The 15104-nt window shown below is 41.2% G+C and overlaps 1 protein-coding gene across 1 annotated transcript; it reads left to right on the forward strand.

Moving 5' to 3' along the window:
* The first annotated feature begins 1412 nt into the window (after positions 1-1412).
* On the forward strand, positions 1413-14825 carry GMFB (glia maturation factor beta). The gene is made up of 7 exons (XM_062577778.1): positions 1413-1511; positions 3357-3453; positions 3983-4032; positions 4974-5023; positions 6036-6118; positions 8326-8399; positions 10882-14825. The coding sequence occupies exons 1-7, from the start codon at positions 1509-1511 to the stop codon at positions 10951-10953; spliced, it is 429 nt and encodes a 142-aa protein (XP_062433762.1). The 5' UTR covers positions 1413-1508; the 3' UTR covers positions 10954-14825.
* Positions 14826-15104: the final 279 nt, after the last annotated feature.

Consider the following 15104-nt stretch of genomic DNA (forward strand, 5'->3'; position numbering starts at 1 on the left):
GTATTTGTAATTTCTTGAGGCCAAATGCTGGTTTACTTCCAGCATCACGGTTAGCTTTTCTAAGCAAGTAGTCCCCAACCATGATGCTCTCCTCTTTCATCCTTACATATGTACCACAATTAATGTTAGACTTAGGTTGTAATTTGGGCAGAAGGAATGGATGTTACCTTCTCAATACACAGCAGTCCCTGTAGCTCAAATAAACAACAGATTTTTCTTATTCAAATAAAACCAGCAAGGAATCAGGATGCACTTTCAGGATTTCTACGAGTATCATAGAAATCAAAAAAAAAAAAAAAAGTAATTTGGGAAACAAAATCTCTAAAGAATGCAAGTAATTACTGTTTACAAGTTTCTTGTGCCTTTCACGATGGGCGCACCGCACCTGATACCAGCATAGTCACAGCATTATTTTTAGCGATGAAGATTAATAGATACTGGCTGTATTAAGGCTCCAGTCACGTAGAAACTTTAATCAGAATGCTGCACTATTTAAAGTAGCGGGTTTCCACAGACAAAGCTCTCCAAAGATCAGGGTCAAAATATTCAGCCCTTTTCACATTTAAAACAGCATCAACCACCGAGCAATGAAACTGCGGTTCTGTTTTTGTGCGTGTCACTAGGATCACCACTGCAGAGCGTCACCAGGGGAAGGTGGCATGTGAAAAACCACCGCTGGCTCATTCCACCTGAAGCGCTTCACTTCTGATGTTTGATACACTATTTGTGCAAATATTTTACTGAGGAGTGGGAAGAAGAATCCTTTCCCCTCCCCCAAATTAAAAGTGCTGCTGTGACCCCCAGCAACGCTGCGGTGGGGTGGTACGACGCAGTGCCCTATAAATGTGGCACCGGCCCCATGGCAGCGATGAGGGGGGGGAGGTGCAGAGCAGCACCACTGGGGCCCGGGATGCCTGGGGAGGCCCGGGGGGGCCCGTGGCTGCTCCCGAAGGCCCTTGAGGCCACGTAGGCCAAGGTGGGCTGCGTGTCGTGACGGCACGCGTGTCCTGACCGTGCTCCTGTCGGCACGGTGTTCCCGTCGTGACAACGCGTGTGTGTGCGGACAGCGCGCCACCGCCGGCGGCTGGCGCGGCGCCCGCCCCAGCCCGTTGCCATGACGCCTCCCGCCTCCCGCCTCGCGCGCGCCGCCCGGCCGGGGCGCGGCGGCGCGTCACGTGGCACCGCGGCACGCGCCTGCGTCGCGCCCCCCCCCCCCCCCCGCCCTACTCCGTGGCACGTGGGCCGCTCCCGCCAACCGGCCGCTCCCCGCAGGCCTTGAACCTTCGCGCTACCCGTAGGCGGGTGACGCTCCTCAGCCTGCTGGGGCGGCCGTGCTGATTGGATGGGGGTGGGGGGGAAGAGAAGGGGGCTCCGCCGCGCAGGCGCAGTGGGCGCAGTTCAGCGAGGCGGCGGCAGCAGCAGCAGCAGCAGGAGCGGGTGGCGGCGGCGGCGGCTTCCGTTGTTGGCGCGCGCGCGGCGGGAGCCGGGCGGTTGGGCGCGCGCGCAAGATGGTGAGCGGAGCCCGGGGGGGGGGGGGGGAGGGCGCTGAGGCGGGAGCGGCGCCGCGGCGGGGTCGAGGTGGGGCCCGGCAGGCTTGGGGGAGAGTCGTGAGGGGGCAGAGCAGGTGCCGCGAGGGGCGCGGGCCGGGCCCTGCGCGGCGGCCCCGCGGGGGAAGCGGCCGCTGCGCCCCGTTCCCCGCCCGGGGAGGGGGGGGGGACGCGCCGCTCCAGGCGGAGCTTGATGTCGCCGTGTGTTTTGCAGGCAGAGCTTAAACTTCTTTCAGGAATTTGCACTTGGGCGGCTGCGCAGGCACGGCCAAGGCGGCTGCTCCGCTGGAAGAGTGCGGAGTCTTATCCCGGGTCCGCAGGGCTGGCAGAAATGACCCCTTCACGGGTGGGAGGGGAAGGCGCTTCGTGCGGAACAGGGCTTCACCCTTGGGCACAGCCCCTGAGCTCTTCTGAAGTAGAGACCTCCTGAAACAGCGAGAGCGGATATTGACGGCTGTTGTGGATATGAGGGAGGCAGAAAAAAAGTCTTTAAAACTTACAGAGACCAAGCAAAAAAGTGAAGGCTGCACCATGGTGTCTGACCTTAAAATAATAGAGTCCTGTCACAACAGAGCCTGATTGCCTCTCTGGCCGTTGTAAGGGGACAGAGACAAGGCCTTCTGCCAGTAGTTGGTGAAGGTGCAAGTTTGTTGGGAGTAATAATAAACATAATAGGATGTTTGCCAGTTGATTTTGAAAGTGGAGGAAGCAGAGCCACCTCTGTGCTTTTTGAGGAAACCTAGCAAACAATCAAGTACTCAAGTCGAGAAAGGTCTGATGAGCAGCCAGAACTCAGAGTTTAAACAGTAACTTTCTGACACGTAAGCTGTGATCTGTCTCGATGAAGAGCTATTTAATAGACCTTGTGATTGTTTTGCAAGTATCTCTTTCACTGAGCTATTTTTCTTAAAGATGTCTTGAAATATAGCTACTTTGGCAGGAAAAGCTTGATGCCTTAAGAGTGTACAAGTATAATAATATGAGTAAGCTGGAGGTGGTAAATCAGCTTGTCTTCTCAGGCTGGCTTGCAGCTCTATCTGTAATGATAGGAGTTGGTTGTATGTATAAAATGTTGCTCCGGAAATGGCAGTGGTTGGTCTGGTACAGTTAAAAATTGCATATATAATGGAAGAAAACCTGCAGCGTTGCTTGTGAAATAATCATTTCCTTCCCCATCTTCAGTGTGATGAGTAATATGTTACTTGGATATTCTGAAAACTTGGAGTTAGTAATTAAACACATGAGGGGGAAATATGCTAACTTATTGATTAAAATGTTTAATTAAATGCTTCTTGCATGTGTGCAAATCTCAAGCTCAGTTAATACTTCTGAGGGTAAAAAGGTAGTGCCCCTCGGTTAGAGTCTGCGTTCTTCTGAAATACTAATAATAGCTCTTAGGACTCTAAATCTTTAAATTATTTTAACCACTTTACTACTACCTTAAGGGACTCTGATATCAGAACTCATCTTGACAAATGCACTATAAATTTATGTCTAAGAACTATGTTGCAGAAATAGGAGTCCTTCATAAGATAAATATTTCAGGGTAACCTGACTTTAGGAACAGCTAATAAAGTATATGGCTTTGAGACAGGGTAATAGAACAGATAAGTGTTCTGTTCTTTGTGTTAAAATCTGCTTTCATCTGTTTTTCTGGATTTTGTGTGTTTCTGAGACTTGCAATAGGTTGCAAGTAGTTCCACTTCAATAGCGTTTGTCCTGTGCACACATGCATGACATCTTTTTTTTCTATTTTACTTGAAAGATTTCCCTCATCTTTCCCTCTCTTCTGCTATTTCCTTTTTGTAGAGTGAATCTCTGGTGGTTTGTGATGTTGCTGAAGACCTAGTGGAGAAACTGAGAAAATTCCGGTTTCGTAAAGAAACCAACAACGCTGCCATTATAAGTAAGTTAAAAACATTACTGGCGAAAGTTGCAAGGTCTTGCAGAAAATCCTATCTCCTCTCTTCCTTCCCATGTAATTTTGCTCCTGCAACAGCTAAATGTGATTCAAGAAGACTGCTTCTAGTATATGCTTCAGTATATCCCGTCTTCTCTGTAATTTTAATAATAACGTAATGCTATTCTTATGAAACGAGACTTGTCGTCTTTTGCTTTTAGCGGAGTATTGATGCTTACATGTAGCTTGAACTCTGTAGTCCTGAAGTAAGAGACTTTGACATTTCTGTCTTTGAAATTTGAAAAAAGAAATATTGCAATGAACAGCACTTAAATTGTGTGCTTCTTGACAGAAAAAATTTTGTGAAATCATGGGATAGGGACTGAGGAACAGAAGGGAAACACAAGGACTGCTGGGGGAATATAAAAAGCTTCATCCATACATTGTATAAAGTGATGGCTGGACAACAGTTAAAATGTGGGTGGATGTAAGCATCTTTGTATAAAAAATTGATCTGTTTTATTTTGATTTATAGTGAAAATCGACAAGGATAAACAGCTGGTGGTACTGGATGAGGAGCATGAGGTTTGTTAAATGAATTGTAAATAAGAGTATCTTCAGCCTGCAATGTATTGTTGTCTCTAAGGTACTGCCTTAGTTTCAAATCGTTATCAAACACTTAATCTAATTTGGGTCATGAACTTATTTAAATGCATGGTCACTCTGCATGTAAAACACAGCACTATTAATAGTGGAACTTTGCAGAAGCAATTGAATTGACTAATTAATTGCACAAAAATTAATTTAAAGCTATTAAAACATAATGCTGTATGTAGAAAGCATCCTTTGGCACCTGTTAGCTTTTTGAAGAGATTTCTGCTGCATTTCCATGTTGATCAGCATTTTGACTCTGAACTGATTTGCCATCAATTAGAAGCTAGCATTGCTAATCCTTTGCAGACACTAAATATGATAGGTGGCATAATAGGGTCAGCCCAGTGTGTAGTGTTTCTTGATGATACATGGGGCAAAATTAAATCCTTGGCAGGGATTTGAGTATTAGAGCTCTTATTCCCTAGAATATAGGAGTTAATGTAACATCTGAAGAGAATAGGGACTTTGTTTGCCTAAGAAGGAAGGACTGAATTTCCAAAAGCACCATTTATGTAGCTGATTTTAACAGATAATCTTTTGGGTGTTCTTTGTTCTGTTTAGTAGTAAAGTTAGAAAAGTAGAGTAGCTGCCAGCGTAATCAAATAGGGCCCAAAATGTTTTCTAAACTCATTATGCATAAAATAGGGATGACAATTCATGCTCACGTTAATCCTGTTTAGTCATAGGAATCTATTAACAGACAAGTTTTCCTAAACTGCTCTTGAACAGTTTACCAGAGGTTGTTATCAGTTAAACTGTAGATATGTATCTAACTTAGAGCGGTTTCACTATTCCATTGTTCTGTTTCAGCCTTCATAGTACATAATTGCAAGTTAATTTGTTCAAATATTGCTTGTGTTTAATGTTACCAGGGTATTTCTCCTGATGAGCTAAAAGATGAGCTGCCTGAGAGACAACCTCGATATCCTTCTTATGTTGCTGGCATTTGGTCTCGTTCATTCCTGGAAACTGTTCAAAATGTTCCAAGCTGGACCTCACTTTTTCTATGCCAATTCTTGCCTGTAGTGCAACTCTACTAATGTTCTATTTGTGAAGTAACATAAGGATAAGCTCTTGTGAGGCACTGAGCAATTGTGTCCCACTTTGTAAAGACTTGTTTAAAAAAAATGACTGATAACCCTTAAGCCTTTTCTGGGATTTAACTTCCCCTAAATGTTACAGAATTTAGTTTTAAAGGAAATAAACTGAAGTCATGCTACTGTTGATGTCAAGAAATGAGTAAAGTATACCAATTTTGTATGTGGCTCCTTATAGATACAGAAAACTGCCTGTGTAACTTAAGATAGGTTTTGATGATTTCTTAGTAAGTGGCCCATGCTATTTTACTGTTGTAACTGAACCACACACTCCTCCCAAAAATCAGGGAGGAATTCCCGTTCTCTTCAGAGGCTGGCTGGGTGACATTATTCTGGATGCCATGCTTAATCTTACTTTTCACAAACATAGTGCAGTAAGAGGCTATACAGGAAGAATCTTGACTAAAATAAAAAACCTGAAACAAAGCAGTGCTAGGTCTTCAAGGAACAAATTTGACTTTCATTAAGTTAAAAACTTACTGGTGGGTGTGGGAAGTCTTTTTACAAAGGTGAGGGAAGGACTGTTTGCAGTGGAAAGAGTGGGGTTGTTTTTAGCCCTCTAATGTGATGTGAAACAGCAATACGGAAACAGACTTTGCTCCCAGATGTGGGAGGGATTGGTAAAGAAAAGTGAGGTCTGTTCTGAAAGTCAAATGTGGATCTGAAATAGTAGATGAAAATGAAGCTAGAGAACAGTGAGACTACTTACCAAAGTCAAAGCATCTGCTAGAATGCAAGACTGAGGGAAACCTTTGTGCCTACATTAAGCTCTGATAACTGAGGGTTATAGCCTAGGAAATATCATTGATTTTTAGTTTCTTTAACCTCAGAAAAAACATTCATTGTGTATAGTTACAAGTATCAGCATGAAGATGGAAGAGTTTCTTACCCATTGTGCTTTATCTTCTCCAGTCCAGTTGGTGAGTGAATGTTGTGAATGATAGCTACCGTGTACTGTAAACATGGAATGTTTTTTGCTATAGAAGGTAAAGTGAGTGCTTAGTGTTCAAACAGTGATTCAGATACTGGAAGATAAACTTACTTATGGCAGTACTGGAATCAAGACATTGTAAAGCTGCAGTGTTAGCTGGAGACCGTCTTTGGTAAAGAGGAATTTCTGGTGTAATAGCTCCATCCTCACTGTCAGCTTGTTGCAAGTATCAGTATTTACATCTGTCTACCAGATCTCCTTAGTTGCTAGAGGTTTTCATTGCATTTGGGGTTTGCATCTAGAGCACTTAGGAGGAAGTAGGGTAGAAGAGATCTCTTCTCCATCTTCCTCTCTTTCCCCCACCCCCAATAATTTCTGAAGGTGGAACAGAAATGTTAGTTCACTGTATAGCCTTCCAAAAGGTGTGCCCACTGTTCTTGGTAACCTGCTCAGCAACATACTGATGTAAACAAAAGACGCCTGGAGCACTCTGCATCTATTCATGTAGATTTACCTTAACATGTTTCTTGTCTACCTTTCCCCAAATCTTGGAGAATCCTTGAAATATGTTCTGAGCCTGGTCTGGTCAGGAGTAAGGAGAGGCCTGCAAATCACCACCTCTTTTGCTGAAGGTTCCTGGTTACCTCTGTCCTCTTGCTATTTTGGTAAAGTGATTGAGTGGGAAGACAGTCCTCATCCCCAATAGGGCATGGGGGGACAAGCCCCTGCAAAAGGGATTTGGATAAAACAGGACTCAAGGGGTTTGTCATGGAATTATCAAGGGAGATTTTTCCTGGGGGCCTGTGTGTGATGGGCAGCAAAACTGGATACCTCCAAACACTGCAGTGACATGCAGATGCAAAGGCCTATCGCAGCTTTGAGGGTGGAGGAGAATAGTGCTCCGTAACTGAGATCTGGGCAGGTGAATGTGGTGTGGTGGGCAGCCAGTGCTCAGGGAGAAAAACTGGAGCCTTAAATTGTCCCAAGTTTATTGACTAGTAGCTTCTTCTGCTGCCATTACAGCGATCCTCAGTATAGATCAGACTGCACTGGGAACTGTGTAATTTTAATAGAAATCAAATAACTTGTGACTTGATTTGGACTTTACAGAGCTGAATTGCCCTTGTGGCTTCCATCTATGTGTTCTGAATTGTAATAGGGTAGCTTTCTGGTATTACTGGATTATCCTTGTTATCCTCTAGAAGAGGATAAATTGATTGCAATCATATCCTTCTTGGAGCTAGAATAACCAGGCAGGTAAGAGTTTAGCAACTAGTGAGCATATTTGTAGTTACCAGAGCATCTCTGTACAAATGTTGCGGGTGTCTCCTTCTCCTTAGAAGGATGTTCTGAAAGTTGGAACAGCATCTTCCTGGAAGACCTTGAAATAGCTGAAGCAAGTGAACTTGGAGTACTTCGTAGAAACAGACAATTTAGATAATGTTCTTTATGGTCTGTAGGATTTAAAACTGTACCCATACCTAAACTTCTAAACAAGAAAAAAATTCCGAAGAAAAGGCAGCTATCGTTAATATTTCTGTTTCAAAAAATATTCTGCCAGCAAAAGTTAGTGGTCAGACTGATGCCAGAGTCATAATCAAGAAACTATAAGTAGATTGGTTAGACTTCTAGCTGAATGTCAAGTGTGACTGAAGTTGTTCTGCTTTGCATTCAGCAAAAAAAGTAGCTTTGAGCTGCTAGTTCTGCTGGAGGGTTTGAGGGAGAGAATAATGGTATAAACAGGTATGGTATGTTTTCAGGCTGATTCCAGTTCAGATGCATGTTCTATTCCGAGCTATATAAGTGTAACTAGTGCAGACACGGAAATCTTCTGGAAGTAGCAGGAGGGTGAAGAACTTAATGTGGTGTAACTGGCGCACTACTGTAGTGACAGGAGGTAGTAGTTTGTAGTGTTTGGTTGGCTGTTTATTCTGAATTGGAATTAAAGTTTGCTGCAATGTTTGATACCGGGTCTAAGCAGAAATATAGGTGTGTGTTGATACCAGTTCAACCTACATGACTATAACCAGCAAATGCTTTTCAAGGATGAAAGTAAGAACAAGGGTGATACTGTATATAAAGAATTAGGTCACCTCTTCTGCATGGAGACTCAGCTTTTGGGTTGGATTAAAAATCTGCTCTTTGAAATACTGCAGTTAAAATATCTAAATGCAATCTCTTCTTTCACAACTACAGGATGTAAGCCTGAACAGCAGATGATGTATGCTGGGAGCAAGAATAAGCTTGTACAGACAGCTGAACTCACTAAGGTATAAATGACTATTTGAAATAACTGTCTTCCCCTTAAATGCAGGCTTCAGAAGTTGTTTTTCTGTCTTACTGAACCTAACACAAGAAGGATATTATGAGACTTCAAAATAAGAGTGAACAGATTCCGTTTCAGGAAGACGGAAGAAAGGAGCATATGTAGGAATTTTTGGAGTTGTAAGGGACAGGAAGAAGAAAAATGTTCTCTGAGACCAAAATGCCTTTCATTGGGGTGGGTATCTTCACTTGGAGAAACTAATTTATTGAGAAGAACAGACTGAAGTCTAGTGTACTATGGACTTCTCTGCTGTATGCTTCATGGTTTGTGGGATTGTGTACTTACAGAACCATAGCATTCAGAATTTATGTCTACATTGGAAGCAAGAGTGAAGGCAGTTGCAAAAAACTTACTGCTTGACTTTGTGTTAGTATGTACCCGTGTTCGGTACATATGTACCAAAGCTATTGGTTACATGACAGAACCTTTTCCTGATGGGTAAAAAATTTATTAGAGGATAGAATAGAGCTTAGACAGCAAGTCTAAATATTTGTAAGTAAAACGTGCCAATTGCTGAACATCTGTAAACCTTCCTCTGTTTGCTTTCTCCATCCTGACACCAGAAGAAATCACTGCATTCACTAAGCATAGGTTTGCCTATTAAAGGAAAAATAGTTGCCTAATTGTCATCTTGGAGGTCTCTTGAAATTTTTGCTTAATTAGCACCTAAATTTCTCAAGGTTTTAGTTTCAACTAGTAAAGGTAAATAGATCCAATGGTCACTTCAGTTTTTTCATACAATATAGAATGATTTCATTATTCTTTTTATCTTCCTTATGCTGACTAGGTTCTTTAACATCCTGGTAAAAATGTATATTGGGGCAGGGGGAATATTGTGAACTTCCACCTCATCTAGAGGTGCTTGTAAGAAAGGACCACTTAGTGAGAAGGAAGTTTTGAGGAAAAGAAGGTGAAAGCCTGGGGACCTGCTATATTGTACTTAGTATCACTTGTCAAGTGGACAGAGTTCAAGCTGAAAGGCTTTTGAATGAAAGCCCAGATTAGAGGCATGTGATTATCTTCCTTCTGCAGCTGACAGTCCCCTGCATCCAGCACAGGTTGTTTACTTGCTCTTCAAATGTGCTTTATGCTTGCCCTTCCCTGAGCTGTGTTTCATTCTAGCTCATGCTGTGACTTCCTCCTAGTGTGGTTTCTGCAGTGATTCAACTGAGTCCTCATATTTTTCAATGGCTTGTGTATCATCTTGGCTTCTGTTAAGCTATAGTACTTAATGCTGGAATACTGAAATTTGGGGTTTGTATTCCATATTTTACTTAGTGATCTGCTGCTATCAACTGATACATTGATTTATTGTCCTAATACAAGAATCATTGTGCAGGGACTATTCCAGCAGGGATGGGAAATGAGAAAAGATACGAAATCTAAGTTATTTCGTAAAGAAGATTAAAATCGTAAAATGGATAAGGACCAAACAGCAGGTTTGCTGAGTTTGAGTCTTCTAAAACTCTTCATTCTGTCAGCCTTAGCATGCTTTTTGCAGCTAGATACCCTATACACTTGAAAAGACAGGTAGTTGATTTAGTACTAGAAATAGCTTTATTCTGATATGGTCAGAATAGTAACAGCAGTCTCAATTTTGTTGCTTTCATTGCCTAGCAAAACACTTCCCAAGGCCTGTGGATTTGCAAAACTTACTTATCTACCTCTTCTGAAAAAGATGATCCACTGGTGGGGCATCCCAAAGACTGCATTTAGTAATACCCTTCAAGAAAGTTTAAGTTAATTCTGTATCAAAATAGTGACTTTCCCGTATGGAACATAAAGAGTATATTGTGGCTTTGGTCTCATTTTCAAGACTGTTAGGGTTATACTTTTTTTTTGACTTGCACACACACACAAAAAAAGTCTTCTGTTCTGAGGTATAACCCAAGTCTGTTTTCTTTTTAGGAAAACAAAATGTGCTACTGTAGTATGGATGTCTTTCTGTTCAAAGCAGAATAACTGTTTTGATTTGAGCAAACTTCCTGATCTTTGGGGTTAAGTCAGGCCAGAAGTTAAATTCATTTTTCAGTCTTCAAGTGGGTGATCCTCTTGCTCTAAGAGTTAAGGAATTCCAGATAAGAGATGGTGCTGTTTCAAAGTAACTGAGCTTGTCATGCTTGTGCTGTTCTCACAGATGTTCTTGAACAAGAAAGAAGCCTAGAAATAGGAATTATGGAATTCCCCCCTTGTTCAAGTTAGATTTTTGCTACTTAAGGTCTTGTATATTTTCCACTTGCTGTTACTCTAAAATATTAACTGATGTTTTCAAGAAAGCGGATGAAAACTCTTAATTTAGTTACTGGCTTATTACAGGTATTTTAAAATCCACAGATAACTTGTGTGGGAAGGTATTGATTACATCATATGCTTATCCTTTTTGAGTGCAGGCACCTTGGATATTTATACAATACAATTTTGTTTAGGTATTTGAAATAAGAAATACAGAAGACCTAACTGAAGAATGGCTGCGTGAGAAACTGGGCTTCTTCCATTAAGAAAACCTCTGTAATAAGTATTTATGTACCATCCTGATAATACTGGAACCAGACATGAATACTTACATCTAAAAATGCACTGTATTTACATCTGTCTTCTGCAGTACATCTCTTGTGCAAAGTTTGTGCAAAGAATAGCAGATCTGTCTCCTTGAAGTAACAAATCTTTGCAGGTGTTTCCTTATTTGTACCTGTTAAAGGGAATATTACTCTGCAGGGACTCCTTTTGCACTCTTGTGATTAATATTTCTATGATTAGAATAGTTCTGAATTTATAACTATCTACAAACATAATTTGGAAGCTGATGCTAACTTTTTCTGAGCTACAAATGCATCCTTATGATGTATGCTAGCCACTTATATGCAAAAATTGTGTAGTCACATACTTGTCAGACTTTTTGACTTAATGTCTTCTGAATTTTGCAAACTAGTCCCTGGAAGTATTTAGCATTAAAGACAAAATCTCTGTACAACAAACCCATCCATCAATCCTTCCATTGAGTCCCTATGAACTTTTCCAAATTCCTGGAACAAACACTTTTATCATTCCACTGATTTCTCAGTTGACTGAGTCAAATCTTACTAAATTTCAGGGCAAAGCTTTGACTGTCCAGTTCTTGTGCTGTTATAGTCTTACAGGAACTAAATGATAACAAAGGGCTGAATTACGACTCTGGTTACTCTCACACCAGATGTCTTGCATATATAACTTACTACACTGTTAAGAAGTTTACCTCTCTGCTCATTGCTTTTATATAAACACCTGGTAATACTGTGTGCCTTTAATTTGTTAGCTTTAAAACGACCTAAGGATTTTACACTGCCACTTCTTACAAATTTGGTAGAAACTTTGTTAAAGATTCAAAGTAATACTTTTTCCTAGTGCCTAGTGCTGCAGTTGACATCTGTTAAAAGCTAACCTCATTTTCTTTGAAATTCCAGTCATCTGCTCCGTTTGTAGGAGTCCAGGAAGTTAAAGCTTTTCATGATATTGAATGATTTATATCTTTTTTTTTCCCGCTTTAAAAGTTGGCTATACATAACTATGGAGTATTTTAATGACAGTCTTTTAACTTTCTTAACTGCTTGTTGGCCAAAATTACATTCCACTTTTGCATAAGTGATAATTTGATTTTGATTTATTTACGGTTCATCTCTTTGAAACAGCAAAGATTCTAATGTGAAAATAGTATTTAACTTTTATAAACGACCAGTCTTTTTACAGGTCTGTTTTATATTGAGTAGAATAGTTCTGATATGTGACATCATGTTCAGTGCATGCAGTGGCAAAAGGAGTACTCATGTGACAGTATCTCACAATCTAGCTCATGAGTGTTTGTCGTGCTACTGAATTAAATATCTGTGGAAGAGCAGCTTCCTGTTGATAACAACGTACCTTAAAGTACAGCTGCCCTAACATCTGTTTTCAATGAATGCAGTGTTAAATTGAGGCCAGTATTTCATGCTGTGAAACCTGTGCTGAAGGAAGGTGTGTGAAAATGTATGTTGTGTTAGTCTTAAGACATCCACCTAAGATCACATGGAATTCACTTGCAGGGGTTCTCAGTGTTGGCAAATCCCTTCTTAGTTTCATGTTACTGCTCAGTCATTTGTATACAAATCTGACCTGGGAGGAGCTCTTCAAAATGCAGATGTTAAGATCTGATTAAACTGATCTTTCAGTGCAGGAAATAATTTTGCTTGTAACTAAAGGAAATAAGATTTCTGCATTAACATATTGAACTGGAACAACACTGATTTCTCTGGACAGAAAATATTGATTATGAAACGGTTACTTGATCGCTCTGTACTACAGATCAATAAAAACAACACCTTTTGTGACAAGCTTGTATAAATAAGACTTTGGTTTAAGGATTGGTGTCACTCTAAGCATCCATCTTAAAACAGCAAGAGTCTTGTTCTGCTGGTATTGTGCTAAAGGTAAGACATGTCGAAGCACAGAGTGAGCGGATAGCTGCCACTTGTAATGTTCAACTTGATTTACAGTGGGGAGAACTGGATTAATAATCTTTGTCATTGTACTTTGTACACTGGTGGGCTGCCAGCATCCAGCTGCTGCTTGCACGGGGCTTGGCAAAAGTACTGGTAGAAGGGGCCTCCCTTTGAGGGAGAGGGGGGGAGCTGCTGCAGTCAGATTAAATTTAATTCTGCATCTCTGGATCACTGTGCCTTTTGCCAAGCAAATACTGCTGCTTACGGCTTTATCAGTGTACTGGAAGTCTTCATTATGAGACTACTCAAAGGGAACGCTCTCTTCCCTTTGATGTTCTTGTTTCCTCCACCTAAAGACTTTCTGCCTTAGCTGCTGCCCCTCAAGTCTTCTAGAAAGCAGTCAAATCCTGTTGAGAGCTTTCAAGCCCAGAGTCTTGTGAAAGGTAGTGTTGATGCTGCTCAGCCCACCAGTACTGTTCTTCAAGCTGTGTTACTTGGTAGTTGTACCTCCTTCCCTTCTTCTCTTGCCTCTGCTGTGGAACTGAGGAAGCAGCTGCAGGTAGCTGAAGAATGACTGTGCAGAGGATGTTTGCTGTTCTAGACTCATTTGTGGTTTCCGTATTTTTAATGCAGTATTCTGACACAACTGTCTGCTGCTACTTACTGTTCAAGGCTCTTGGTTTAGGTAGTAGTGTAAATTAGGAGGCCAGTAATGCTAAATTCATTAAGCAGAGATGTTAACTATATCAAACTTGTCCTGCACAAATGCATGTTTTCACAACATTTTCTCACCTTATCCTTAGAACTGCACTTTTGTTATTGCTGCTCCCTTAAGATGGGTGGGAAGCGGCTGTGTTCATGCTTAGAAGGCCAGTATGTTCTGACTGCGCTTTACTCTTGATTTGCCTGTTTGTAATCATAATTTGTCTGAATTTTTAGATCTCTAAAGAGTGCTCAAATTGAAGGACAACATAAATTATCTAATGCCACCTAGGTGAGCCTTTGTAGCTAAAGGTCTGAGAGTTGGTATTTTCCATTGTGAGCTGCTATTTTTCAGGAGTTTAAGTGGGCCATAAAATTCTTGGCCTAAGTTAAGCCTGAAGGCCTGTCGTAAAGAGTCTTCTGCCACAATCTGATTTGCTTTTAAATATTGAATAAGTGGCTGAGATACAGCTCTTGTAATCACATTAATTGATGGTAAGGTGAGTTAAAGCATGAGTTTGCATGTTAGGCCATAAAATGGACTTGTAACATTTGAATATTTCTCACAAAAAAAATGTTTAAATGATGGTATTTGGTTTAAAAGTGTTTCTAGTATCATGAATGCTGTTTTTCATCTGTAAAAGGAGGCAATAATGCAGGTGTTGACACCTTTCCACTTCTCCAAAGGAGCATCTTGTGCATTTGTACCATGATTCTGTTTTTGTATCTTAAACTGTAGAATAGCTAGTCCAGAACCAACATTAAATTGATATCAAGGGTCTGAGTCAAAAATGTAAAAGCAAGGGAGTTGATTCAATTCCTCACCTTAGTGTGCTCAGAAAAAAAGTTTTGAGCAGATTTTTTTTTTTTTTTTTTTTTGTAATAAATACTTACAGTAAATGCAAAATGGAGGTGTAATGGGACCTGAGAAGGGATGCAGTGAAATTCTTGGTTTTGTTACATGGGTCAGACTTGATGCAGCTTACTGTGTGCTGTGACATGTCAGGGTTGGCACCAGTGCTGCAGATCGTGAAAGGTGCGAGAAAGGTTTGTGGCCAGTCTTGATAACTTGGCAATTCCGTGAAATTACCAGTAAACAGTACAACTTCCATATGCTGTTTAGTTTCTGCTAGTTCACATTGCATGTTTACTTTAAACCAAATCTTTTTTGCTAAGCATGGTGCTTGTATTGGTTTAAATAAAGTGTTTAATTAAAAGATTCTGTTCCCTGTGTTAATTGCAAAGTAGCCCATCTAGAATGAGGGTCTGCAAGGGGGAAAGACATCAATATCAGGCATGACTTTCTTCCTTTTCTTAGCTTCCCAGAGTGTGCTTTGAACTTGTGTGGGATTCAGTCTGGAATATGCTTCCTCACTTGCTCTTCTACATGTAAAAATTCCTCCTCGCATCTTTTGCAAGGGTTGGCAGTAAGGGAGAGGGAAGGTAAACAACTGCTGGAGCACCATGGGGTGACTGCTGTCTCTGTCCACTGCTTT

The sequence above is a fragment of the Rhea pennata genome, chromosome 5, assembly GCF_028389875.1.
Source record: "Rhea pennata isolate bPtePen1 chromosome 5, bPtePen1.pri, whole genome shotgun sequence".
NCBI lineage: Eukaryota > Metazoa > Chordata > Aves > Rheiformes > Rheidae > Rhea > Rhea pennata.

What these genes read in the sequence shown, in the direction of transcription:
- GMFB (XM_062577778.1), top strand. An exon ending in CAACAACGCTGCCATTATAA is followed by an intron (nt 3,454 to 3,982) that starts GTAAGTTAAAAA and finishes TTTGATTTATAG; the next exon opens with TGAAAATCGACAAGGATAAA. An exon ending in AGACAGCTGAACTCACTAAG is followed by an intron (nt 8,400 to 10,881) that starts GTATAAATGACT and finishes AATTTTGTTTAG; the next exon opens with GTATTTGAAATAAGAAATAC.